This window comes from Indicator indicator, chromosome 16 (genome assembly GCF_027791375.1).
Source record: "Indicator indicator isolate 239-I01 chromosome 16, UM_Iind_1.1, whole genome shotgun sequence".
Taxonomy (NCBI): domain Eukaryota; kingdom Metazoa; phylum Chordata; class Aves; order Piciformes; family Indicatoridae; genus Indicator; species Indicator indicator.
Window position 1 is genome coordinate 20,570,970 of NC_072025.1, and position 24,588 is coordinate 20,595,557.

At 50.5% G+C, this 24,588-nt stretch overlaps 1 protein-coding gene across 2 annotated transcripts in view; it reads left to right on the forward strand.

The window, feature by feature from the left end:
- Positions 1-1,082: 1,082 nt before the first annotated feature.
- The window catches only part of ST8SIA2 (ST8 alpha-N-acetyl-neuraminide alpha-2,8-sialyltransferase 2), a 36,076-nt gene continuing 12,570 nt past the window's right edge, over positions 1,083-24,588 (forward strand). The window contains exons 1-5 of one of the 2 annotated variants that reach the window (XM_054388061.1): positions 1,083-1,180; positions 16,677-16,739; positions 19,277-19,405; positions 19,940-20,197; positions 24,051-24,344. In XM_054388061.1, the coding sequence (XP_054244036.1) occupies positions 1,083-1,180; positions 16,677-16,739; positions 19,277-19,405; positions 19,940-20,197; positions 24,051-24,344 (842 nt within the window). The remainder of the gene's footprint in view (positions 1,181-16,676; positions 16,740-19,276; positions 19,406-19,939; positions 20,198-24,050; positions 24,345-24,588) is intronic. The other variant, XM_054388062.1, reaches the window with a different exon arrangement.

Sequence of the window (24,588 nt, forward strand, 5' to 3'; positions counted from 1 at the left end):
CTCTCCCATCCAGGAGCTGGACTGACAGATAACAGGGATATAAGGAAAGGACATCTTGGTCTTTTTTTTGGCTGTTCTTCGGTTCAGCCAGCCCCTTTTCTTTCCTTTTTGCCAACTTTCGTACATTTCCATCTCCTTTTCTGGGTAGACCCTGCACCCGTTTCTCTCCAGAACACGCTCTGGCGCAGGATGTTGTTGGCAGAACTGTCACCCGCAGGAGACTGGTGGCAGAGACGCACCCAAGCGCTTCAGCAGCGGAGCCCCTTGCGCAGTTTCTGCTTTCAATAAATTCTGCCCATTCAAACTCAGCGAGATTTGAAGAGCAGTGGCAGAAGCACGGTGGTGATGAGGGTCAGGATTTATAGTAACAGAAAGGATTAGCGTTCCTAAAATAGGAATTAATAGTAATACGTGGCATTAATTACTCATCATCTTTACCAACAAAGTGTTTTCCATCCCCGGAGATCCGCTTCGTCACAGGCACCTTGCAAGGGAGCGCAAAGTACGGTCACGGCCACCGCCACTGCAAACGCTACTTTGCTTTGTGTCATTTTATGACAGCTTTTGACCTTTCGGGGAGAAGCCACCCTCCTGCTCCTAACCCTCACCACCACCCCAGGCAGGAATGACCCTGCCACATCGCGCCGGTGCGCAGAGCAAAGCAGGGGAGGAGACATGCCACGGCCGCGCAGGGCAAGCGACAACAAAAAGCGAAGGGGGCACCTCTGGGGTGAGCGGTTGGCGGCTGTCCACCCCCACGCCAGGGACCCGGAGCTGCTCGCAGCTCCCGGGACGCAACGCAAACTTTAGCGGCGGGGGCAGAACCCGCCCCGTGCCCCCTCCCCTCCTCTCTTCTCCCCTCCCATCCCACCCCCTCCCCGCGCCGGGCGGGGCGGGACGGGCGCTCGGCGGGCGCCGAGGGGCGGAGCGGCCCCGCCGGGCGGCGGCGGCGGCGGCGGCGGTGGCGGGGCTGAGCCGGGACGCGGCGCCGCGCTCCGCACCCCGCGGAGCGGTGCGGAGCGGCGAGCCCAGCCCTGCCCTGCCCTGCCCTGCCCTGCCCTGCCCAGCCCAGCCTGGGAGCCATGCCGCTGCCGTGCCGGGGCTGGACGCTGGCGCTGCTCACGCTGCTTGTCGGTTTCCTCATCTTCGCCGATATCTCCGAGATCGAGGAGGAGAGCGGGTAAATAATCCTTTTCCCAGGGCGGAGGGGCGCGGAGGGGCGCGGAGGATAGGGGTGCTGGAGGCAGAGGAGGAGGAGAAGGCGGCGGAGGGCGGGAGGGGTGGGCGGGCGCCCGGACAGTTTCTTTGTCTCCGGCTCTCCCGGTTTCTCGCTGTGCCGAAGTGGGAAGGGAGCTCGCTCCGCTCCCGCTCAGCGCCGCGGAGCCACCGGCAGCCCCGGGCGGGACCGCCCCAGTGCCGGGCAGTGCGGGGTGCGCCGGGGCACGGGGGGCAGCCACGCCGGTCCGGGCAAGAGTGCGGGAGGTGGTACCGCTCGTGTTGGAGACACTGAAGCACCGCTTGGGCGTAGAGATGCTGGAACAGGTACCAGTCCCGTTAGAGACACTGAGGCACCAGTCTGGGTAGGAATGCTGGGGCAGGTACCAGTCCCGTTAGAGACACTGAGGCACCGGTCTGGTAGAATGCTGGGCAGGTCACCGTTAGAGACACTGAGGCACCGGTCTGGGTAGGAATGCTGGGGCAGGTACCAGTCCCGTTAGAGACACTGAGGCACCGGTCTGGGTAGGAATGCTGGGGCAGGTACCAGACCCGTAAGAGACACTGAGGCACCGGTCTGGGTAGGAATGCTGGAGCAGGTACCAGTCCCATTAAAAATGCTGAGGCACTACTCCAGGTAAGGATGCTAGAGCAGGTAGGGATGCTCAGTCAGGGACAGGTCTGGGTAGGGATGCTGGAGCAGGTACTAATCTGATTAGAACAGATACTGGTTTGGAAAGAGGGCTTTGTGTGCAGGCAGTGTTCAGGTGTTGATGGACTGATAGTGTCAGTCCCTAAGCAGGATACTGGTGGAGGCAGTCTGCTGGCCAGGGATGGTGGGGCAAGTTGCAGCCCAGGTGGCTTGGGCACCCATGCTGATCCAGATGGGTGTAACAGAGAAGGTGCCAGCCCACGGGGGTGATTAATAAGGGAGCAGTCTGCAGGGTACTCGATCAAAAACTGGTCTGCAGAGTAGAAGAGACTGAGGGGTCGGTTGGGTGAGGGTGATGGAGCAAGGTGGAACAGCTCAGCTCACTTGTCTGCCCCCATGGCTGCATCACAACTTTCATGATCACCCCTACCCCATTCCTTCCAGGGTACGTGTTTATCTGCAGGTGCCCTAAAGCAGCCTCTAAGTCTGAGGAGACAAGCAACACCCTACCCACCACATAAACCCCATCTCTGGGGGCTGCGTGGAAACTTAGGGGGTGAGAGGAGCAAGCAGTGAGTGGAGGGTTTGCATTAATGTGAGGAACTCACTACAGCAGTGTGGGAAAACCAATCCAGTAAATCTAGTAGTGTGGGGTGCACTTGTAGTGCCCAAATGACACATGGTCTTTCTGTTTGGGACCAGGTGGCTTATCCATTGTGTTACATCCAAACAAACACCTGGCTGAAATGATAAATTAATTGCAGTGACATTTGTCATCATTTCATTGTTATGTTATATTGGGTGCTGCAGGCAAGAAGTGCTTAAAGGTCAGTAGCCTTGTCCAGAAACATCCAGCAGTGGACTGTAGGTTACTAGATTGGATGAATTGTTGCTCTGCAATGAGCTAGCATTATCTACATAATAATAAAGGAAATGAAAAGCTTCTAAAGCATTCTCCCCATCATACAGGCTGTTCTTATCCCCTTGCTTTCCTGCCTTCTTTCTTCTCTCTCCTTGTCTATCTGCTAGATCTGTCCCCTAGAACTTGCTGTGCCCTTATTGAAAATCTATTCTGTTTTGTTACTTACTTCTCCTGCTTTTCACCCTGGTTCATTAGGGATTCCCATTGTTGTGTTTTTTTTTTTTTTTTCTCCTCTCTTTTCTCTACATTGTATGGAAATTAGATGTTTGCTGGCTGCTTATCTCCAAGCCCTGGCATCTGAGTTTGTTGCTGTAGTTCCACCAAGGAAGCGCTGCCAAGCGGGTGCAGCAGGGGAGACAGCAGCAGGGTCAGAGGAGCTCTGTTAGAAGCAGGAAGGGGCTTGTTTCACAGGGCGTTTCAGAAACTGTAGTCTATGAGGTAACTAGCAAAGGAGGGGAGCACCCTACACCCCAGGGAGTGAAGCAGGGGTCCTGCCATCCAGTGCTCTCAGATATGTGTCAGTCCCCAACCGTTTGTAGGCAAGTTCCCACATCAGCTGTGCTGCTGATAAAGGGATGCCTAGAGTGGAGGTGGGACCCTGCTATATTAGGAGGTAATCATGAAGGCAAACTGGCCCTTTCTCTTGCTTTGCCTTCTCCCACCCACTTTATTTTCCCATTGCATCTCTGAAGTGATTCAGGCTGGATGAGCTCCTTCATCCCAAATGCAGTAAGAAGCCAAGGACTGTTCACCTTGCACTCAAAGCTCTTAGCACAGGAGCCTGGCATCAAGAGCACTTCAGCCTTGTGCTGTCTTGGTACCAGGAACGGTCAGCAGAGTGCTCCGACCTGACTGAAGTATGTTGCTGGGGAGATGTGAAAAGCTGAGCACCTGATCTGCAGCAGGTGAGGGGATGATAAAGGGGCTTCAACTTTGAGGGCCACCTGATAGCAGCATATTTTGCAAAGGGGTCCTGTAGGTAAAGGGGACCATGACAGCAAAGGTGTACAACAGTGTAGAGAAAGAGACCCTTCCAAAGTTTTCCAGCATCTCTCTATGTGTCTGGAAGGGAACAGCTCCTCTCCATGAGAGGTCTGGGAGGTACTGGGTATTTGTGCAGCTCTCCCCCCAGATCATGAATATTTGGCTGATGAATCATGTGCCTCAGCATCCTCCTCCACATCTCTGCAGACCACCTTGGCTTTGGTCAGCACAGCCCAAGCAATAAGGCAGGCAAAGAGCTGGCCAGGTGTCCCCTGGCAGGCTTACAGCACTGAAAGGGGTGGGGGGGGTGGGGGGGGGCGGGGAGGGGGGGCTGGGGAATGCAGGCAGGTGCAACTCTTTTCTTCTTTTTCCTTGGCATGGAAACACTCTCTAATTACTGTGAGGAGCGAACAGCTTGCCCACTTTTACACATACCCTGCCCCCTGCCTGTGACTTGGATTGTTTTTGAAGAATATGCCTCACAAGGGTGGGAATAGGGGGGAAACATATTTCTCTCACCTACAACTGCTGAGAAATTGCAGGAAAAAAAAAAAACCAAAATGTTCATTAGCTACAAAGTAAGAATGTAATATTTCTGGCAAAAGGACAAAAAAAAATCAAAAAAGAAAAGTCATGCTGTTTCCCTGGACAGCAAGTTCCCAGCATCGCAGTTGAAAGAAGGTGGCTGGAGCTGCTCTGCCTGCCAGAGGCTTCTGAGAAAGATGTTTTCTTCTTAAGCAGTCCCATCTTGCTCCTCTGGATATTCTTACACCACCTCCTGCAGCCGGGAGATGCTGAAACAAAGAGGAGTCAGGGCAAGGATGAAAATTCAGCAGTTCCTTGCTGCCGACGCTGTGTCGCTCTCGTTAGCCTGTTCCTCCCACCCTGCAGCCAGCCCTGCGCACGGTTTTTCCTCCTGCTTACATCCCCGCCGATGTCTACGGGCATAGACACGCACTACCTATAGCCGCACGGCCGGGCTCGGCAGCTGCCGGCGGCCGGCCGCGCTCCTCCCGCTCTCCTTGGCTGGCTCTTCGTGTTGGGCGGCCGTGCAGTGCTACCGTTGCGAGTGGGCTTGGCACTTCGGTCCCCAACAACCGCCAGGTTCCGGGCTGCTGAACTTTTCCTGCAGCCCGATAGCAGCTACGTTTCCTCTCTGTCGCTCTGGTTCCGGCTCTTTGTTTCCCGGAAGGAAACAAAAGAAACGTTCACGTCTGGCTTGGGGGACACTAATGCGATCGCAGCCATCTCTTCATCCACCCCAGGACAGGGAAGCGGGCCGGACCTCTTGCTACAGAGCAAGACAAAGGACTTGGCATTGAATGGAATCATTATTGCCGGTGGCAAGGTGGGAAATCCTGCTCCTCGGTGGCAATTTAAAGGGACTCTTTGTTATTACGCCGCTGCTGTAGCGGTTCCGCAGGGGTCCGGCTGTGTCCTGATTGTCTGTAGAGGGAGCTGGTGACCCGCTGCCACCAGGTGACTTTTCAAATTAGCCTATGAGCCATCTTAGGGAACACTTGACACTTGGTGATGGGCTGGTCTTAATATGAGTCAACCTTTTCGCTGCTAGCTCGGACCACATGCCTCTCCATTCTGATTGCAAGAGGAATTATATTCTGCTCTATTTGAAGTGATGATACCTAATATTGCTGTCCTGCCTGGAAGCTTGTCAGGAAATTGCCACTTTTTCTTCAGGTGTCCTTTTCCAATGCCTGCCTTTCAAAGGCTCAGGAATGCCGCAAGGAGATTTTGTGCCCTTTGTGCTGATGTGCTTGCTTTGAGTGGTCTGTAGTGTGTGGTGGTCATTACACTTCTTGTCAGGGTTGGTCTGTGGAGTATAAATGTCCAGCTAAGATCTTTTGGGCTGTGATTTACTGTGCCTGACCCAGAGTTAGTCTAAGACTTGATCTCCACCAGAAAGTTCAGTTGATAAAGTGCTGTTCTACCAACATACACTCCGTGCCCTCATACAGCAGGTGCACACGAGCCAATGATTTTCCAGGCTGGTCTGCAAGAGTAATACCTCTCTGCAGGACAGAAGCTCACAGACATTCTCTAACCATTCATGTAAATGGAGCCACTGAAGAGACCTTGGTATGTCAGGGCTCTAACAAAAGCCCCATAGTGCATCCAGCTGGAAAATAATGTTGCAGCACTGATTGGAGCAAGGAAATATTTGGTGTAGGCTTTGGTCCGACTATTCTGATGATAACTTGAGCTAGAGCAGCCAGTTTCAGGTTGGCTTCAGTGTTCCACTTCATCTCCTGCTGCCCTGCGTGGTGTCTGCCACAACGACCTATCTGAAACCTGTGCTCCTGCCTAGAGCAGGTTGAAGGAGATGAGACCCCACAGCTTCCTTTGTGAAGCTGATCTGCAAGGGAATGGCAGGAGGAGTGGTACCTGCAGGGTATTGGTGTCTGGCAGGAGTGCTGGGAGCAGCAGGATGGGAAGCACTAGCAGACCCCTGAGCAGTTCAGTGGAACAAAAAGAAAACCTAGCACTGTGAACATAACCAGTCCCTCTAAGGGCTTTCCACTACAGTTGGTGAAAAGTTACTCTATGGTCCAGGCCTGACTGTCAGCAGCTTGCAAGACCCCTAAGGAGAGAATTTCTGATCTTGCCAGTGAGGAGAGCAATAGCTGTGGTACAAGGATGCATATCACCAGCCAGTAATTCTTGGGTGTAGAGGTGCTGAAGCCATGGGTGGTCCCACACCCAGCGATCAGAGCCATGAGGGGAGCAAAGCAGTTTCCACAAGGGCTTCAAGTTTCCGTTTTGCCTGGGTGGGCTTTTTGGGGGGTTTTCCCATCGCCAACCCTGCAGGTGCACAAGTCCAGTCTGGAAAGGGAAGGAAGCCATTTTCTCCCTGCAGAGAATGAGGAGTTGCAAATGTTGCTTCAGTCAGCAAAGGCCAGTTGAGCAGCTCAGAGTGAGGGTCAGTGATCAGCTGTACGGTGCCTACTCCTCCGTGCAGCTGATGTGTTTGTGGGCAGAGAGCAAAGCCCTGGGACCGTGGCCAGCAGTTACACAGCAGATCCTGCTGCCACCATCAGCCCTCCTGGCCTCTCCAAGCAATGGATGGAGGGCTCAGTTTTCCCGTATATTCTTTGCAGCAACCATGGTTGTTCTGCTTGGACATTGGCTCATCGGTGCCTTTTCGCATGCCAGGATGTGCTTTTGATCCTCCAGGAAAGCCTTCAACAGAGGCCCCCTTACCTTTCCTTGAGTTTTCAGGCAACAGGTATTTTAGGTTTTCATCTCTGAGACCAGCACTACTTAAATACAGCTATAGGCACAGTTGCTATAAAAAACAGCTGCTCCAAAGACAGGCTGCTAATTGCCTCCAACAGTTGTTTTCTCTAGGCCTGGGTTATCCTCAGCAGCAAGAAATAAACCCAAACTACATTAGAAAACAATTGTTTTGCCCTTTCTCTGATTTCTGTTCCCAGTTGCCTCTGGAAACAAGGGAGTTCCCTGGCATGTGAAATTCACCCTAGGAGCAGAGTTTCAGGTGTATTTCAGCAAACACCATGGCAGAGCAGGCTGGTGTGAGCAGCTCTGCCCCTTGCAATGCAATAGTAAAAAAGAATAAGAAGGAAAAAAAAAATAATAAGCATCTTTACAGCTCCCTTTTCTATGATTTCCCACTGTAAATGTAAACAACTTCTTGTTCTGGCTGAGTAGCAGCCTTGCTAGTGGTAGTGGTGGCCTTGTGAGATGCCTCTTCATCAACAGCAGCAGCACTGGCTCCAGTGGGGAAGCTGATCCAAGGACAGGGGCATAACAGTGCCAACACCTGCCAGGATAGTGGCAATGGTGTGGGGTGAGGAAGGAGGATGAGCCAGGAGAGCAGCATGTGGTCAGGATGCTTGGAGTAGGGGTGATGGGATCAAAGTGGTCTTCCTGAATCAGCAAGTGATCCTACAGTCCAAGTGCTGTGTCCTGACAGGTACCTGCAGTCAACTAACCTTAGGAGTCCTTGCACCAGCCCAGAGGTGACCATCACTCCTGGGTGTGACATTACAAGACAGAAATGTCACTGGCTTTAGGGATGCTTCCCTTTGCCAGGCAGTCAGCAGCTTCATTGCCCTGACACCACTAACTGCTGGCCTCATTATTGACCTTTCAGAGGTTCCTTGTTTGAACAGCGTTTGATTCATTGAGCTGGTTGCTTGTGCACCAGGTCAGCTCTTTCCAAATTTAAGTGCTGGACTCTTTCTTATTGCTACAGCAAGTAAAGTCCTTGTTAATGCATACAAAAATCCCCATGGAATATCAGAAACACAACCCCCCCACCCCAGGCTGGCCATCTGCTTGCTGAGCACGCTGTCCCTCCCTGCCCAGTGCTCTGTAGGAGCAGGGCTGCTTTTAAAAGCACATCTTGTCACATCACATGACACAGTTCTGAAGTGCTCTCTCAAGGCCTCCCTCAGCATTGCAGCTGGCTCCAGGTATCCCCCATGTGTTTGGCAGCTCTGAACCAAAGGACAGTTCTTGCACCATGACACATCACCTCCCAGCCTGGCTTTCTCCAGCATCCTCAGGAATGTAATTCAGCTCCCAGCCAGTGGCTAAAACAGGGGACATGCTTCCCCTTTGAAGGTTAAGCATCATCACAAGGCATCTCCAGTGCCATTTCAGATACCCAGAAGCACACTTGACAGTCAACCAGCAGCTGCTCAGTCGGTAATTAAACTTCTCCTTCTTGCTGCTGCCTGATTTCCATGGTGTAACTTTGTGAGCCAAGGCTGAGCTCTGAAACCTCTATTGGCTTTTCAATATTGGCAGCTGGACATTGTCATCTGGTAATTAAGTCCCTGTGAAGGTCCTAGGCTACACTACTGGTGACTGCCTGTGACACTGGGCAAACAGCTCAGGCTGATTGCAGGGTGTAGCTCTCAACTAGGTGCTCTCAGCCCTCTTTGTGTAGGCAGCAGATGTTAGTTTGAGGATGCTCATACAGAAGAACAACCCCAAGAGGATGTCACTGCCCAGGAGAGGTCCTCAGGACTAATCCAAGGGGCTTCACATAGCAGTGACAAGAGATGGGTGTGGGAGGATGAGCCTGAGTTCCCACAGCCCCTCAGACACCATCCCTTTTCATACTGCACCATTCCCATTTCCCAAGGTCTGTGGCATTCAAGATGCTGCAGGAGCCAGTGAGATTTCTGTCTTTTGGGGACACAAATGCTAAGGGTGCCAGGATCTGCTACAAGACTGATGCTCTGCTGTTTGTGCTCCCTGAGCTCTCTGCTTTGTTGGCTGAAAAAAATTATCTCCGGAAAAATGTACAGCGTAGACATGTTTGTTAAGCAGTGAGGCTTTTGTCTCTGCTTCTTTCTAGATCTTTGCTGGGCTTTGGGGATTTTTTTCCTTTTCCTTTCCAGAAGGGGAAAGTTATATACACAAACACATGCTTGGGATGAAGGGGGTGTGTTTGTGCCCACTGGATCCTTTTTTGCCTGCTTCAATTTTAGTATTTTTTTTTCTTTGCTGGCTGTTTCATTAACACAGCCAAAGAAACTCAACTGAATAAACTTCTGATGGAAGACCTGAGATGAAGGAAGGAATAAGGTCGTGCCAGTGTGTGGGATGAGAAGAGATGAAGTGTGTGACAATCGAGCCCTGCAAGTGCACGAGTATCCTGTAATTAGAGCAGTGATAAAACAGGAGTATTGCAGGGTGATCGAATCAGGCTGTGCTGAGGTTGTGCTGGATGCATGTGGATGTGAAACCTGACACTCTACAGGTGTGAGAGAGGCTTTTCTGGTACAGGGGAAGTGCATTCTGGCTTGAGGGCAGAGCCTGAAAGCTCTGGATCACGGTTCTCTTGCTGGCAGCAGAAATGCTCAGGCTGCTCTGAGCATCCTCTTGCTTCTCATGGGTCCTTCAGGGCAGGTAGCTGAAGGCAGGAACAGGGATTTGGTTGTGGTGCTCTGATTATGCCAGTGCAGAGTGAACCCCAAGCAGCATGCTGGTGGCAGGCTACCATGGACATCCCTCCTGTTCCCTTCTGTCCTTTAGTCACTAGAGCTGTGCCTTTCCTGCTGGTTCTTCACCAGTCCTGTCACCTAAGCGTTTCAGCCTAATTGACTTATTGCTATGAAGCAGCGGGGGTCTCTGCTTTGCAAACTCTTGTGCCTTAATTCTTGTGTCCTCAGTGCAAGCTTGCAAAGACTACACAGAGTGCTCTGCAGCCAGGCAGAATTCTGAGGGCCAAACCTGCTCTAGGTCATGCAGGAGCTGATGTGGAGCTATGGTTTCCACCTGGCAAATAGGGATGTGGAGCACCTCTGACCTTTCCATCTCCCTGTGGTCCCCAGGGAGGAGCCTGCAGGATGGGTGATGTGGTGGAGGTGGGATTGGGGCATGGAAGGAGGTGACCAAATTAGCAAGGCTGGTTTGCATGAGACTGACAGGTCTGGTGTCCCTTGGAGAGTAATAGCAAGTGCTGTGAGCAACAGCAAAGCTGTTGGCTGGCACTTTCACACTGACCCTCCTTGGATTGCTGGAGGATGCTGCTCTGCCAGCCTGGCTGCACAAGCACTGCCCCTGCAGCTAATGTCTGGAGCTGCATCAGGACCCCAGCAGGGAAAAGTGATTTTCCTGCAAGACATGATATGGACACACTCTCCCAAATGTGGTCCTATGACTTGGTAGAAAGAAAGAAAGAAACTCAGAGCAGTAAAAATAGAACCTGAAATTGAGGAATTTTTTGACACTCAGGCTGCCAAGCTGTGACAATATGAACAAGTGAGATTTTAAACACATTGAAGTGCAATTTCAAACATCTCATCAAGATGGATTGCAGGTCCTTTTGTCCTAGCAGACAAACACTTTAGAAATGTTTGACAAATGAATCCCATCAGAAGGGACTTGGCTCAGCAGGAGAGTGTGAGTACGCAGGGCTGCCCAGTGGCCACCACTGCTCTTAATCTCAATCACAGAATCATTAAGGTTGCAAAAGACCTCTGAGATCAGCAAGTCCAACCTGCAACCCAACACCATCATGCCCACTAAACTATGTCACAAAATGCAATGTCTGCACGTTTTTTGAATGCCTTCAGGGATGGTGACTCCACCACCTCCCTGGGCAGCTTGTTCCAATGCTTGGCCACTCTTGCAGGAAAAATTGTTCCTGAATCAAATCTAAACCTGCCCTGGCACTACTTGAGGCCATGTAATCTCATTTTGTCATTAGTTACTTGGGATGAAAGCCTCAAAGGCAGCTGGTGAGTTGTCACAGGGAATGATCTGGAAGTGTCAGGTGTCCTGTTTTCTCCTGGTGTGTTATGAAATGTGATGTGAGATGAGAAATGGGCCTGCAAGAGCAGCATGCACTGGGGGAAGACCAGTGTTGGGGAGAGTGCATGATGTAGTGTTCAAGAATATGATCTCCAGGGTCAGAAATGCATCTCTGATCCCATCACTTCTCACCTGGCTTCCAATTTGCAAGTTGCTTTACATGCAGGGCTGACCAGCAGTGAGTGAAGCCTTTTCTCTCCTTGTTTGTCTCTCCTGTGATAGCAGAGCATTTTATGGATGTGGCTGGGCTTTGACCTAAGCCCCACAGAAACCCTGGAAAAGCAAAATAAATATAGATGGTGTTTTTTCTCTGCCTTATGGCTACAGCCTCCAGCCAATTCAGGGGACCAGTGCCTGCCTGTGCTTCTGAGGCTAGTGACACCTTGTCAGATTGATTCCCTTGGGCCTCTGGGTGACATAGATTTGTAGAATGGTTTAGGTTGGAAGGGACCTTACAGATCATCTAGTTCCAATCTCCCTGCCATGGGCAGGGACACCTTCTACTTGCCCAAGGCTTCATCCAGCCTGGCCATGAACACCTCCAGGGAGGGAACATTCACGACCTCCCTGAGCAACCTGTTCCAGTGTCTCACCACCCTCACTGTAAAGAATTTCTTCCTAATACTTAGTCTAAGTCTTCCCTCCTCAAGCTTCAATCTGTTGTCTCTTACCCTATCACTACAAGCCCTTGTAAAAAGTCCCTTCCCAGATTTCTTGCAGCCCCCTTCAGGTACTGGAAGGCCATTATAAGGTCTCCCCAGAGCTTTCTCTTCTCCAGGCTGAACAGCTCCAACTCTCAGCCTGTCCCTGTGAGGAAGGTTCTCCAGCCCTCTGATAAGCTTCATGGCCATCCTCTGGACCACCTCCAGCAGTTCAATGTGCCTCTTATACTGGGGACACTGGAGCAGGGCACAGTTCTCCAGGTGGAGTCTCACTAGAGCAGAGCAGAGGGGCAGAATCTCCTCTCTCATCCTTCTGGTCACACTGCTTTGGAAGCAGCCCGGGACACAGCTGCTTTCTGGGCTGCAAGCATCCTGCCCTCACAGCCAGCAGCAAGAGCTGTACTCACTCTCAGCAAGTGAAGGGCAGCATTTTCAAGAGGACAGATCTGCTGTAAGCCCATAGTCCCTGCTCCTGTCCTGGCTTCTGACACTGTCTGACATTTTTTGATGTTGCAGGTCAAGCCACTTCACCCACAGTGCTCCAGCTGTAAAACAAGGATCCTAAAATGCACCCAACACAAAATCAGGGGGTGAAAACTTCATTTGTAGGTGCTGATGGTTTGAATCCCTCAGATAAAAACTGTGCCACCCTGAAGTCTTTCTGAGGAATTCAGGTGGATGAATTCTGCTCAACAGTCTTCCAAAGGGATTGTTATCTGTCTTTTATGTGGAGGAAAGAGAAGAGGAGGACTTGGGTTACCCAAGTTCAGAAAGAGGCAGAGGTTTTGTTCCACCAGGAATGTGCTCCACCAATGTGGCTGAATGGGTGGCTGGGTGCAGGTGAAATTTCTGGCTAGTTCATGCTTCTCATGCCTGCTTCCCAAGTGTATTGTCTGCCACAGATGCTGGGGGGGGAGGGTGGGCAAGCAGGACTTGGAGGTGGGCAGGGTAAAATCTCCCTGCAAAACCACATCTTTTAATTGGTAAGCCTGAGAATCTGGATGCATGGAGCCTGCTCTTGGAGATCTGCTCACCCAAAGAGGCTGTGTGACCTACTTGTTCAGTCAAAGCAGCTTTGATTTCACGTGTGGAAATTGCTCGAAGCAAGACCAAACCAAGCCTAGCAACAATTAAGAGAATCATTTAAGAAGTGGGAGATGATGAAAAGGGAAGGGGAAAACAAAACAAAACCAAAAAAGAAAAAACCCTAAACAGCCCCTTCATAGTGGGTGAATAGAAAAGTCCTCCCAGATCTGATTTGTCAGAAATTATTTGTCTGGGAAAATCTGGACCTGAACCATAAGACAATTTTTTTAATATATTTTTTCCTTTTTTAATCCTCTGATATATGAATCAGTGTCACTTTACATCTGAGCACAGAATGTTTTGACCTATATAATATCTTAGATAGTGGAAATTCAGCTTGGAAATCGCAGAGCAAAACAAAATAATAAGAAGGAGAAAGGCTGGCATGAGGCAGTAATATGGCATTAAGCACACAGAGATGAGACTTATCACTGGGAAACATCCCAACAGAAGTCAGAAGAAGAGCATTTTTTAAATAACAGGATTAGGAAGCAGGTTGGTGCTTTGTGGGGCTGGCTATCCAATCAAACTGATAACAACTAGATTAATAAGGCAATCCAATCTAAACACGGTGGAGCACCAGAAAGCTTTTCAGAATCAATGCCTATCTGTGAAATTTTAATAGAGGTTGGTCTTCACCTTCTGGAGCGAAGGGATTTGAAGCTCCAGGTCAGCAAGGTATCATAAAATGGGCTGAGCTTTTTGGCTTTTTTCTTTCTTTCTTTCTTAGCATGTGCTTCTTAATTAGTGCCCCCAATTTCTTAGTGTCTTCATCTTCCCCGCTGGGGGAAGTGAAGCAGTGCAGCACTAGTGGCTTGTCTGTATTGGTAATGAAGTATGGCTGACCTTGGAAAATATCAGGTGTGGCTAAACTTATAGGTGCCTTCAGCAGCTGGTTTGCCTGGCTGATACACAGTGGTGGGCTGAAGTGAGCAGGATGAGATGAGCAATACACTCCATGGGACCATAGCCATAGTGTATGTTGTCTTTGACTGTACAACAGGAGGTTGTAGGGACCTTGTCCAGTATCATAGAATCATTAAGGTTTGAAAAGACCTCTAAAGATCAAGTTCAACCATCAGCCCAACACTACCATGCCCACTAAACCATGTCCTAGTGCCAGGTCTACACATGCCTACAAGGACAGTGACTTCACCACCTCCCTGGGCATCCTGTTCCAATCCCTGACCACTCTTGCAGGAAAGAAATATTTCCTAAACTTCCCCTGGTGCAACTTGAGGCCATTTCCTCTAGTCCTATCTCTAGGTACTTGGGGAAAGAGACTTAACACCCACCTCATTAGGAATTACAGTGTAGGATACAAAGGGCCAAAAGGCTGGTGGTTTTGAAGCCACAGGACCATTTTAGGATCTACTAAACCAGCTGAGACCTTCAGCCAAGGATTATGTCCCAGGTTCAGGCAATCTTCATGGTTTGGAAAGAGAAACCAAGCCGGGTACAGGAAGCAGTGTCTTTGACAGCATCTCAGGTGTTCACCCAGGGCATCCTGGCTACTGCCAGCCAGCAAAGCAGCGAGGCCAGTGCCATGGAGCAGGTCATGGGAAGATGCTAGCAGAGCCCTGCTCTCCTCCACCTACAAGCCATCCCCTCCATGTCCATGTATGACAGCAAAACACTTCATGCTCTGTTTGCATCACAGTATTTCAAAACCTTTGGCATGTGAAGGGGAAAGAGTACTCCCTGTGATTGTCCTTGAGGAGCTGCTCAGCAAGGGATCTGGGCAGCCAGTTGCCTTCCCCACCACTTCAGTACACAGTGAGCTGGGAGGTGTGCTCCCAAGATTGTCTTCTTCCCATCCAGCATCTCCAGTCCCTGTGCCTGCATTAGTTTCAGGAGGAGACATGCACAGACCTGTTGCTGGGGGCATGTAAAGCTAGACTGGATAAATGCATTTGAATACTACATTGTGATGCTTTGGATCAGTCCTGCAGTAGCCACAAAACAAGGAAGAGTGAGGAGCTAACAGGTCTGCTCCACATCCCAATTTCTTTCGCAGAGATTGTGAACCAGCACTTATTCAGGGAGCAGCATTTCTTTTTCTAAGCCTTTAATCCAGTCCCTATCTGTCTTATAGCAAGTGTGAAGGAGTGTGAATCCCATTTGGAAGGCTCCTTCAGAGGAGACATCTCTGAAAGAATGCGTGGTTTGCACACTAATCCAGTCTGCTCCCACACCCCGTGGTGAACCCCATTAAAGCAGAGGCTTGTTAAATGCCAGTAGGCTCCAGGAAGAAGCTAGTCCTGCTGTTCCCTTGATGCACCAAAAATATGAAGCAGCTTGCAGGCTCTCAGGTTTGTCACAGGAAAGAGAAGAGTGTCCAAACAGGAATCTCTCAAATTTGGCCATAAATGACCTCTGGCAGAAGGGAGTGAAGGGACAACCATAGGTGGCATTTCCAAGGGTTTGATTTGTGTGGTGATGGGTGCTGTGCTCACCCTGATAGAAGGATCTGCATTGCATCCCACAAGTTTGAAAGTCTTTTTCTGGTGGTACCAAACCTTCATGTACTCCTGTTTTTTTCCTTTGTGTCTAAGGCATTTAGGACTTTTCAGAGCTGTTAGAAATACCTGCTCCTGAGCTACATTGTCATTAAGGTGTATGTGTCCAGGTAACAATATTTCTGCTGGAAAAGAGTTTGCTTCTCTTTATGAGCATATCCATTTGGATGTCTGTGCAACAACAGAACAGCAATGAGCATGTGGAGGTTAAAATGTGTCTGATCAGGAGCCCAGCTCCTGCTGAACATCACAGAGTGGGCAACTGGGTTTTTAGGACCCTTCAAAAACAGCAAACTGAAGCAACAAGAGGCTCTGCAGCCAACTAGATGCAGACCAGTGCTTGTGTGTGTTTATTTGAAGGGAGGATTCACAGTGTGTGTGAGTGGCATTGGTCTGTGAAAGGGCTTGGTCCCACCTACTCTTCCTTATAGCATCACGCAAGTGCTGGAAACTCTGACTGTCCATTACCATGGGTCTTGCTCAGCAGGACTGGCACCTGTCCTTGTGCAGTGATGTCAGACCCTGGCAGTGACAAGGCTGTCACTTCAGGTCTCAGCTGCAGCATGCAAATGACTGTGGCAAATTAGCCTTATGGCTTCAGCCAGGTTACACCGAAGTTGGAGAAGAGGGGCTTCAGGGCAGTCATAGGATCAGAGCGGGCTAGAACAGGGCCTTGGGTCTGGCCTGGGTCACTGGGAGCTGGGAGAAGACACACTGCAAAGATAAGGTTACACAAGTCACCCAGGAATAGAGATAGAATGGAGATGTTGAGTGACTTTGAGTGAAAACCCAAGATTACTCAGTAGTAGGAATCCTGTCCAGTTCATTCAGCTCAGTCCCTGCCCTGAAAAGGACAGGGAAAGTCCATTGGCAACCTGGAGATGCAGGAAACCTTCTCTGTGCACTGCTGGCACCTGACTTGTTAAAAAAGAAAAGAAAAAAAAAAAAAGAGAGAGCTGTATTTAATGCAACCAGTAGGCTGCACGCTGCTTTGATGACGGAGAGCAGATGTCTTTGATGGCTGGTTGGATTGCACAGGTATTATTCATGGGGTGGGTTAGGAGTTTGTTGGGTTTTTTTGTTTTGGTTTTGGTTTTGTTTTTTTTTTTCCAGGATGCTTTTACAGTCACACAGCAGGGCAGCAGTGAGGATGGATGTGAAAAGCCCTTCAGAGGCATCAGGACATCTCCCTTCCGGATGGGGTGGGATGCGAGCGGCACAGCAGCGTCTCCGCTCAGAGCCCTCCAGAGCAGGATCTCTTGACTGTTGAACAATGCTTGGCAAAGAGGAGCTGGCTTTATAAATAATGCATTTCCTTTGTCTTGCAGGAGTTCTGGAGGCAGAGGTACAATCAGATCAGCTGTGAACAGCTTACATAGCAAATCTAATAGGTTTGTAAATTAGATTTTGTGTTCATTTGTTTTTGCTGTGAGGCAGCTATTAATCTGCTTCTCCTCTTGGCTGGATGGTGCTGTTCTTAGTTAGCAAATGTATCTGCTGCTTTTCACTTCTGCTTTGCATTTGCTTAATCGTTTCCCCCCCTCAATACCCTTCCTTCCCCCAGCTCAGTGCAATAATCATTTGCAAATAACCAAGGATCTGCAAGTTGTAGTGATTGAGGGAATGAGAAAGAGAGAGTTACTTATTGTGAAAATAAGTCAGTGATAGAGTTGCCATTTTCATAGCTTTCCTACATGCCACCACCAGCTTCAGCAGCAGAACTTCACTTGGTTTCACCATCCTGCACTTCAGGAGCAGAGTCATTGCATGGCATCACAGCTTCATTCAGTCTCTCTGTGTTATTTTTACAATTTCAGTGTTACCATGTGGCACTGTTGCAAAGCTTAGTGTCACCATGTGAGGAAGACAGAGTGATACCATTCTGTGATGATCAAAAAAAAACAGAAAATGGGCAAGGCCATAAAAATTGTTCTTATTGCCAAGGTTTCTTTACCCTGTTTCCTTTATGAGTTTTCATAAAATCATAGAATGTGCTGCACTGGAAGGGACCTTTAAAGGTCATGTAGTCCAACCTCCGTGCAGTAAGCAGAGATATCCCCAATTAGATCAAGATTTTTGACACCTTATGAGTAAGCTTTGCAAGGCATGAGGTGATATGGCAAAATGCAAGACACAGATCCAACAGCCTTGCCTGGCAGCTTCTGGAGAGGTGCAGTACAAACACACAGAAAGACACTGGCAGCCAGCACTTATGAACACTTCCTTGTCTTTCTGAAATGTCACATAGTCTGAGCCACAGTGTGTCCTCAGGAGCTCCTTCCCTGGGCTGGAGATGTGCTCCTGGCAGCTGGATGTTACCCATGATCCTGGGCCACCAGCTCTGCCCCATCTCTCCCTCTTCTCTCTCCTTGAGGTTCACGTGGTTTTTATAAATGTATTTATTGACAAACCATTTCCCCAGCTGGAAAAAGCCCGTTGCACCAGAGAGGGAGATTCCCTTTGGCTCATAGCAAGTGCTTTGGCTGTGTATTTTTCAGAGCACTCTGAAGTCTGAAGGTTTTTTCGAAGCTGCAGATACACGCTCAGCTTCTTGATGAGGTGCTTGGGTATTCTCTTTGGAGGGTGGCTGGCTGCAATCAAATATTCAGAGGCTCTCTTAATTCATGCCATTTGGTGTGAATGCCACTGAAGTGCTGGGGCTGATTTGCCTCTTAGTGCAGGTCTTAATAACCAAGGTCTCCCAGTGATCATCTCCAAACCACAGCATCTAGCTGTTGCCTGTCCCCCAGCTCATTTCTGGGTCTGGAGCAGGCAATAAAGATGCTGAAATCCCTGTGCTGTCTTCCACAGAGGGGAAAAAAGCTCCCAATGAGCCAACTTCCCCCTTCAGTATGGGATGCTGTTAGCCCAATCCCACAGGCAGCACCCAGTGGCTCAGCTAAATTAATTTCTCCTTTGGGTGAAGTGAAGGTTGTGTTTAATGAGGATTTTCACAGAATCACAGAAAAGATTGGAAAAATACTAGACTGGAAAAGAAATTAGATTGGAAAAGACCTTTAAGATCACTGAGTCCAATCATTATCCTAGCACTGACAAGTCCTTGACTAAACCACATCCCTAAGCACCACATCCACATGACTGTTAAATACCTCCAGGGTTGGGCACTCCACCACTGCCCTGGACAGCCTATTCCAATGCCTGAGAACCCTTTCAGTGAAGGAATTCTTCCTAATATCCAAGCTAAACTTCCCTTGGTGCAACTTGAAGGCATTGCCTCTCATCCTACCACTAGTTACTTGGGAGAAGAGATCAACTTCTTCCTCTCTACAGCCTCCCTTCAGGCAGTTGTAGAGCGGTAAGGTCTCCCCTGAGCCTCCTCTTCTCCAGACTAAATAACCCCAGCTCTCTCAGCTGCTTCTCATAAGACTTGTCTCTGGGTCCTTAACCAGCTTTGTTGCCTTTCTCTGGACACACTTCAGCACCTCGATGTCCTTCAATTTTAACCCTCTCCAGGAGCTGAACTGGCTCTGCTTTGGAGTGCTCACATGTGCCCAAGAGACAACAGGGCAGCAGCCTCAACTGCCCACACAGGATATGTCTTGGTGAATTTGGGGGTTCCCCAGGACTCTGGGGTGTCTCACACACAAGTATCCACCTGCCAGCTTGTCTTTGCAGAGCCTGATTGTGGTGGTGTGTGCATGCTGGATGTGCAAGGCTGAGTGTTCTGAAGGGCTCTGTCGGGCTGTACGTCTGTGCTGGTGTGAGCAAGCAAGTATTTAAGGATTTGTGTCTGTCTGCCTGAGTGTGGCAGAATGCAAACAGCCTTTCCGTTCTCATTTAAGCTCATAACTGCAGTTTTGCTTTTCTGATGAAGTTTGAATTCCAACAGCCAGAGCTGAAGACAGTGATTAGAAATGCCATTGGGATGCTAACGGATTCTGTCTCCCTCTCCCTGTCTTTTCTCCAGAGCTGAAGTAATAATAAATGACTCTTCGTCTCCAGCTGTTGTTGACAGAAGTAATGAAAGCATTAAGCACAACATTAAACCAGCCTCATCCAAATGGAGACACAACCAGACTCTCTCTTTGAAGATCAGGTACTGGTAATTACCTATAGGACAAGAGACAGATTTGGTCTTCTCCAGTGCAAGCTGGCAAATTGCCTCTCTATATCATCTAAAGAAGTGGAGGAAGAAATAAAAGGCTTATCTCCTGCTGAGCTAGGCTTCCTATCTGTAAGCGATCGCTTGGAAATGAATTCCCAGCTGAACCAGCTGGCCTTGCAACGATGAAACGAGGAGCACTTGAGCCCCCGTTTTCCAGGCCAAGTGGAATTAGTGTGCACTGGTGCTGGGTCAGGAAAAGGGAGAAGGAGACCCTCTCCCCAGGGTAAACCGGGGGATCCTTTGCTAATGGTGGGCTGACCATGGTAGCCTGCCCCTGGAGCGATGGGTGGAGAAGGAGCAGATGTTAAGACAGAGATAACCATTTGTAAGCTCTTTCTGGAGAGCATCGGTCAGCTGGGACTTGCCACAGAGGGAGGGTAGCCAGGAAGGAAGAGTTCATCTTGTATATGACCCAAGTTCTCTGTGTACCTCGCCTGATGGGGCTGTTTTCCTCCCTGTCCTCAGAAAACAGATCTTGAAGTTCCTGGATGCAGAGAAGGACATTTCGGTGCTGAAGGGGACGCTGAAGCCCGGGGACATCATCCACTATGTCTTTGACAGGGACAGCACCATGAACGTCTCACAGAACCTGTACGAGCTGCTCCCCCGTACCTCGCCCCTCAAGGGCAAGCAGTTCCCCACCTGTGCCATCGTGGGCAACTCAGGGGTCCTGCTCAGCAGCGGCTGCGGCCCCGAGATCGACGCACACAGCTTCGTGATAAGGTAGGGGACTGCAGCCTGCTGCACGCTGGAGCTTGGAGGGGCTTCAGGGGCGTTGGGAACAGTAGAGTATTGTGTCCAGTTCGGGCCCCTCAGTTCAGGAAGGACCTCAGGGAACTGCTTGAAAGAGTCCAGCACAGAGCCATAAAGATGATGGAGTGGAACATCTTCCTTATGAGGAGAGACTGAGGGAGCTGAGGGCTCTTTAGCTGGGAGAGGAGGCGGCTGAGGGTGACCTCATTCATGTTTCTAAAGATGTGCAGGGTGAGTGCCAAGAGGATGGAGCCAGGCTCTGCTGGGTGATGCCCAGAGTCAGTGGTGGAAGCTGGGGCATAGGAAGTTCCATGGAAACAGGAGGAAGAATTATTTCACTGTGAGGTTGACAGAACATGTGAACGGGCTGCCCAAGGGGGTTGTGAAGTCTCTCTGGAGATATTCAAGACCTGCCTGGGTGCATTCCTGTGTGTACCTACTCTAGGTGATCCTGCTCTGGCAGAGGGGTTGGGCTGGATGATCTCTCGAGGTCCCTTCCAGCCCTTAATTCTGTGAAAGGGGCTAGAGTCCTGACTGCATGGTGCAGTGCAACCTTGCAGCCACATGTGCATGCCTAGCATGCCCTGAGGCAAACCTCCTGCTGCAAACTCTGCTACCTATCACCAGGTGCTTCCTTGCTGTTCTTTCACCCTGTGCCTGTGCTGTTAACCCCCACAGGGCACCATTGACCCCCAGCACCCCCAGTCCCACTCACTTCCTCCTCTTTTCCCACCTGCTTGTCCTTTTGTAAACAAAGTCACTTCTGCCCTTGAGCACAAGGTGCCCCACACGATGCCCTGGCATTGCACTTTTGCATGCCCAGGTTTGATGCTCCCCTGTGACTGCTCTGTCTCCAGCACTGATGTCAGTGGCACTGCCCCATGGAGCTGCAGCAGCAGATCCTGACCACCACTGGATAGTACAGCAAATTCATTGCAGAAGGTGCTCAAAGTGGAGAGGAGGAGCAGGCCTGCCCTCCCATCCCCACACCTCTGTACATCTGTCAGCTGAGGGGCTGCAGGGGCTTGATGATTTATGTATGTGCAGACATTTGCTTTCTGGTGAGTCTATTATGAAGACAGCCCAATCCATCAGCAGCTCACAGAGGCGGTCCCCAGTGTGACGTGGGACCAAGGATAATGTCACCTCTGCCCCCTGCTCAAGGCTGGCTGCTCCAGGCTGCCTGGCTGCTAGCAGCTCTCATCCTGGCTGCAGGGGACAGGGGGTTATAGTTCCCATCCTTAAGTGTAACCAGAGCAAGCAAAGGGAAAACCTGCTTATTGCAGAGTTGTGGCAAAGTTTAGGGAGAGGTCTTTGTGTCAAGCAGGAAAGTTGGAGGAGGAAAGCACTTCTGGGTATAAGGACTGGGATTTTGAGTGACTTCTCTGCAGCTGGGTTATGCTGGTGCAGGTCTGGCATGCACATGCTCTTCCTGCCACTTCTGAGCCACCACTTGAATCTGCATTTTACAATCATAGGATCATCAAGATTTTTTGGTTGGAAGAGACCTTTAAGAACATCAGGTCCAACAGTTGGCCCAGCATTGCCAAGTCCACCTCTAAACCATGTCCCTCAGCACCACATCTGTACATCTTTTAAATACTACCAGGGATGTTAACTCCACCAAGCAGCCTGTTCAGTGCCTCACAACCCTTTCAGTGAAGAAGTCTTTCCTGATATCCAATCTAAACCTCCTCCAGCACAATTTAAGGCAGTTTCCCTTTGTCTTAGTGCTTGTTACTTGGGAGAAGAGACCAGCCCTCCCCCCTTCTCCCCATCTTCCTGAAGGTTAGCTCCATCCAGGCAGCCTTTTTCAGCAGGGCTGGCAGTGCCCAGCAGTGAGCTTTGTGCCCAGCAGTGAGCTTTGTGTCCAGGATACAGCTCCAGTGTTTATTTTTAGCGACTTTACTCCTGTGATGAGTGGATCAGAAAGGTCCTGCCTGCCAGCAGCTGGATTTTCTTTGCACCAATCCCTTAGCTTCCCCATCTGTAAGGCAGAGAGAAGAATAGTACTGGCTGCTTATCAAGGCAGATGGCTAGGATGCAATTCCTGCTCGTTAAATACTGTCAGCTCTCCGTGCACCACCACAGGAGAGCACGCAGTGTTCTGATGTGTGGGTCCCCTCTGCTCTTCATCCTGCTGGGGGAGCATCTCTCTGCATCCCCCCCAAGAGCTGGTCACTGGTGCCATTTACCCAGTGCCACGTGCAGAGCAAGGCCATGACTTAACAGCTGTGGATCCTCCCCCCTTCAAGGAACTGTAGGAAACCACCACATAACAGGAGTGATTTGGTGACAGCTTATCCCTCAGCCCTGGTGTGAGGCAGGAAGTCATGGCATGGAAGGTCCCAGGGGAGTGTGTGTGCCCACGGTCATGTGCACAGCCTGAGAGAAGGCACCAGTTGATCACAGAATCAAACAGCTTGGAAAAGACCTCAAGTCCAACCTATTACCTAATAACTCCTGACAACTAAACCATGGCTCCAAGTGCCACATCCAAGCTTTTTTTGAACACCTCCACGGATGGCAACTCCACCACCTTCCCAGGCAGCACATTCCAATGGGCAATCACTCTATCTGTGAAGAACTTCCTCCTCACCTACAGCTTAAACTTCCCCCTGCACAGCTTGAGACTGTGTCCTCTTGTTCTGGTGCTGGTTGCCTGGGAGAAGAGACCAACCCCCTCCTGGCTACAACCTCCCTTCAGGTAGTTGTAGACAGCAATGAGGTCACCCCTGAGCCTCCTCTTCTCCAGCCTAACCAACCCCAGCTTCCTCAACCTTTCCTCACAGGGCCATGCTCCAGACCTCTCCCCAGCCTCGTTGCCCTTCTCTGGACACATTCAAGTATCTCAATGTCCTTCTTAAATTGAGGAGCCCAGAACTGGACACAGGACTCAAGATGCGGTCTAATCAGCATTGAGTACAGGGGAAGAATGATTTCCTTGATCCTGCTGGCCACACTATTCCTGATGCAGGCCAGGATGCCATTGGCCTTCTTGGCCACCTGGGCACACTGCTGGCTCATGTTCAGTCAGCTGTGAACCACCACCCCCAGGTCCCTTTCAGCCTGGCTGCTCTCCAGCCACTCTGACCCCAGCCTGTAGCGCTGCATGGGGTTGTTGTGGCCAAAGTGCAGAACCCAGCACTTGGATTTGTTGAATGCCATCCTGTTGGACTCTGCCCATCTGTCCAGCCATCCATCTTACCACAGAAAGAGATGAGTTTTGAAGGTCAGAACCTCCAGACAGCCAAACCTTGCAGAGACCATGTCCTGGCATCCACTGCCCGCTGGTGTCATTACCGCTGCTGGTGCCACTGGGTCTGCTGTTAGCAGAGGCTCGTGGGGACAGGGAAAGGGACTTGGGATCATATTACCCCAGCAGGGCTGGAATTAAGAGGCTTTCCTTGCGTGGGAAAGGCTGCTTCGTTTGCAATCTGCTGTGGCAGCAGAGCCGGGAGCTTTGTTGCCGCATGTTATTTTTGAACCACACCAGAGGAGATACAGATCCATCTGAACCCACCCACCAGACACCAAAGTTATGGCTGTGATTAGCATTGCCCCAGAGGAGTATGCACACACACACATACCAACCAGTGTGCTGAGCAGCGATGTCCTTATATTAGGATGGCTCATCATTACCAGATCAGAGCTTCTCTAATTTATTGCAGAGGCTCTTTCTCCCTCCTCCTCCTCCTCCTCCTCCCAGAAAGGAGGGCACATCTATCACTGCCTCAAGCTTTTGACATCAAGCACCCCCTCTATTTGTCACCACCCTCTCCCACACCCGTTGTAAAGGGCTGTTTGGTGTTTCCCCTCACAGGTGCAACCTGGCCCCTGTCCAGGAGTACTCACAGGATGTGGGCATGAAGACAGACCTGGTGACCATGAACCCCTCCGTCATCCAACGGGCCTTTGAGGACCTGGTAAATGAGACCTGGAGGGAGAAGCTGCTGCAGCGCCTCCACAGCCTCAACGGCAGCATCCTCTGGATCCCGGCGTTCATGGCCAAGGGGGGCAAGGAGCGAGTGGAGTGGGTGAACGAGCTCATCCTGAAGCACCACATCAACGTCAGGACTGCCTACCCCTCCCTGCGCCTGCTGCACGCCGTCCGAGGGTGAGAGCATTTCTGCTGTGCTCGGAGCTGGGATTTCATCAGCCTCCTGAGCTGGAGAGCGAGCAATGGCTTGGTGCTGGACGCAAGCAGCATGACCTCTTTCTTTCTACAGACCCTGAGGAGGGCTCCATGAGTGGTGGCTGGCCCCTAGATGAGAAGTGAAGATCACTCCAGCAAGCAGGAGCTCCCTGCTCTGCTCTTTGAGTGTGAGGGCATTTAGCAGGAGCTCCCTGATCTGCTTCTT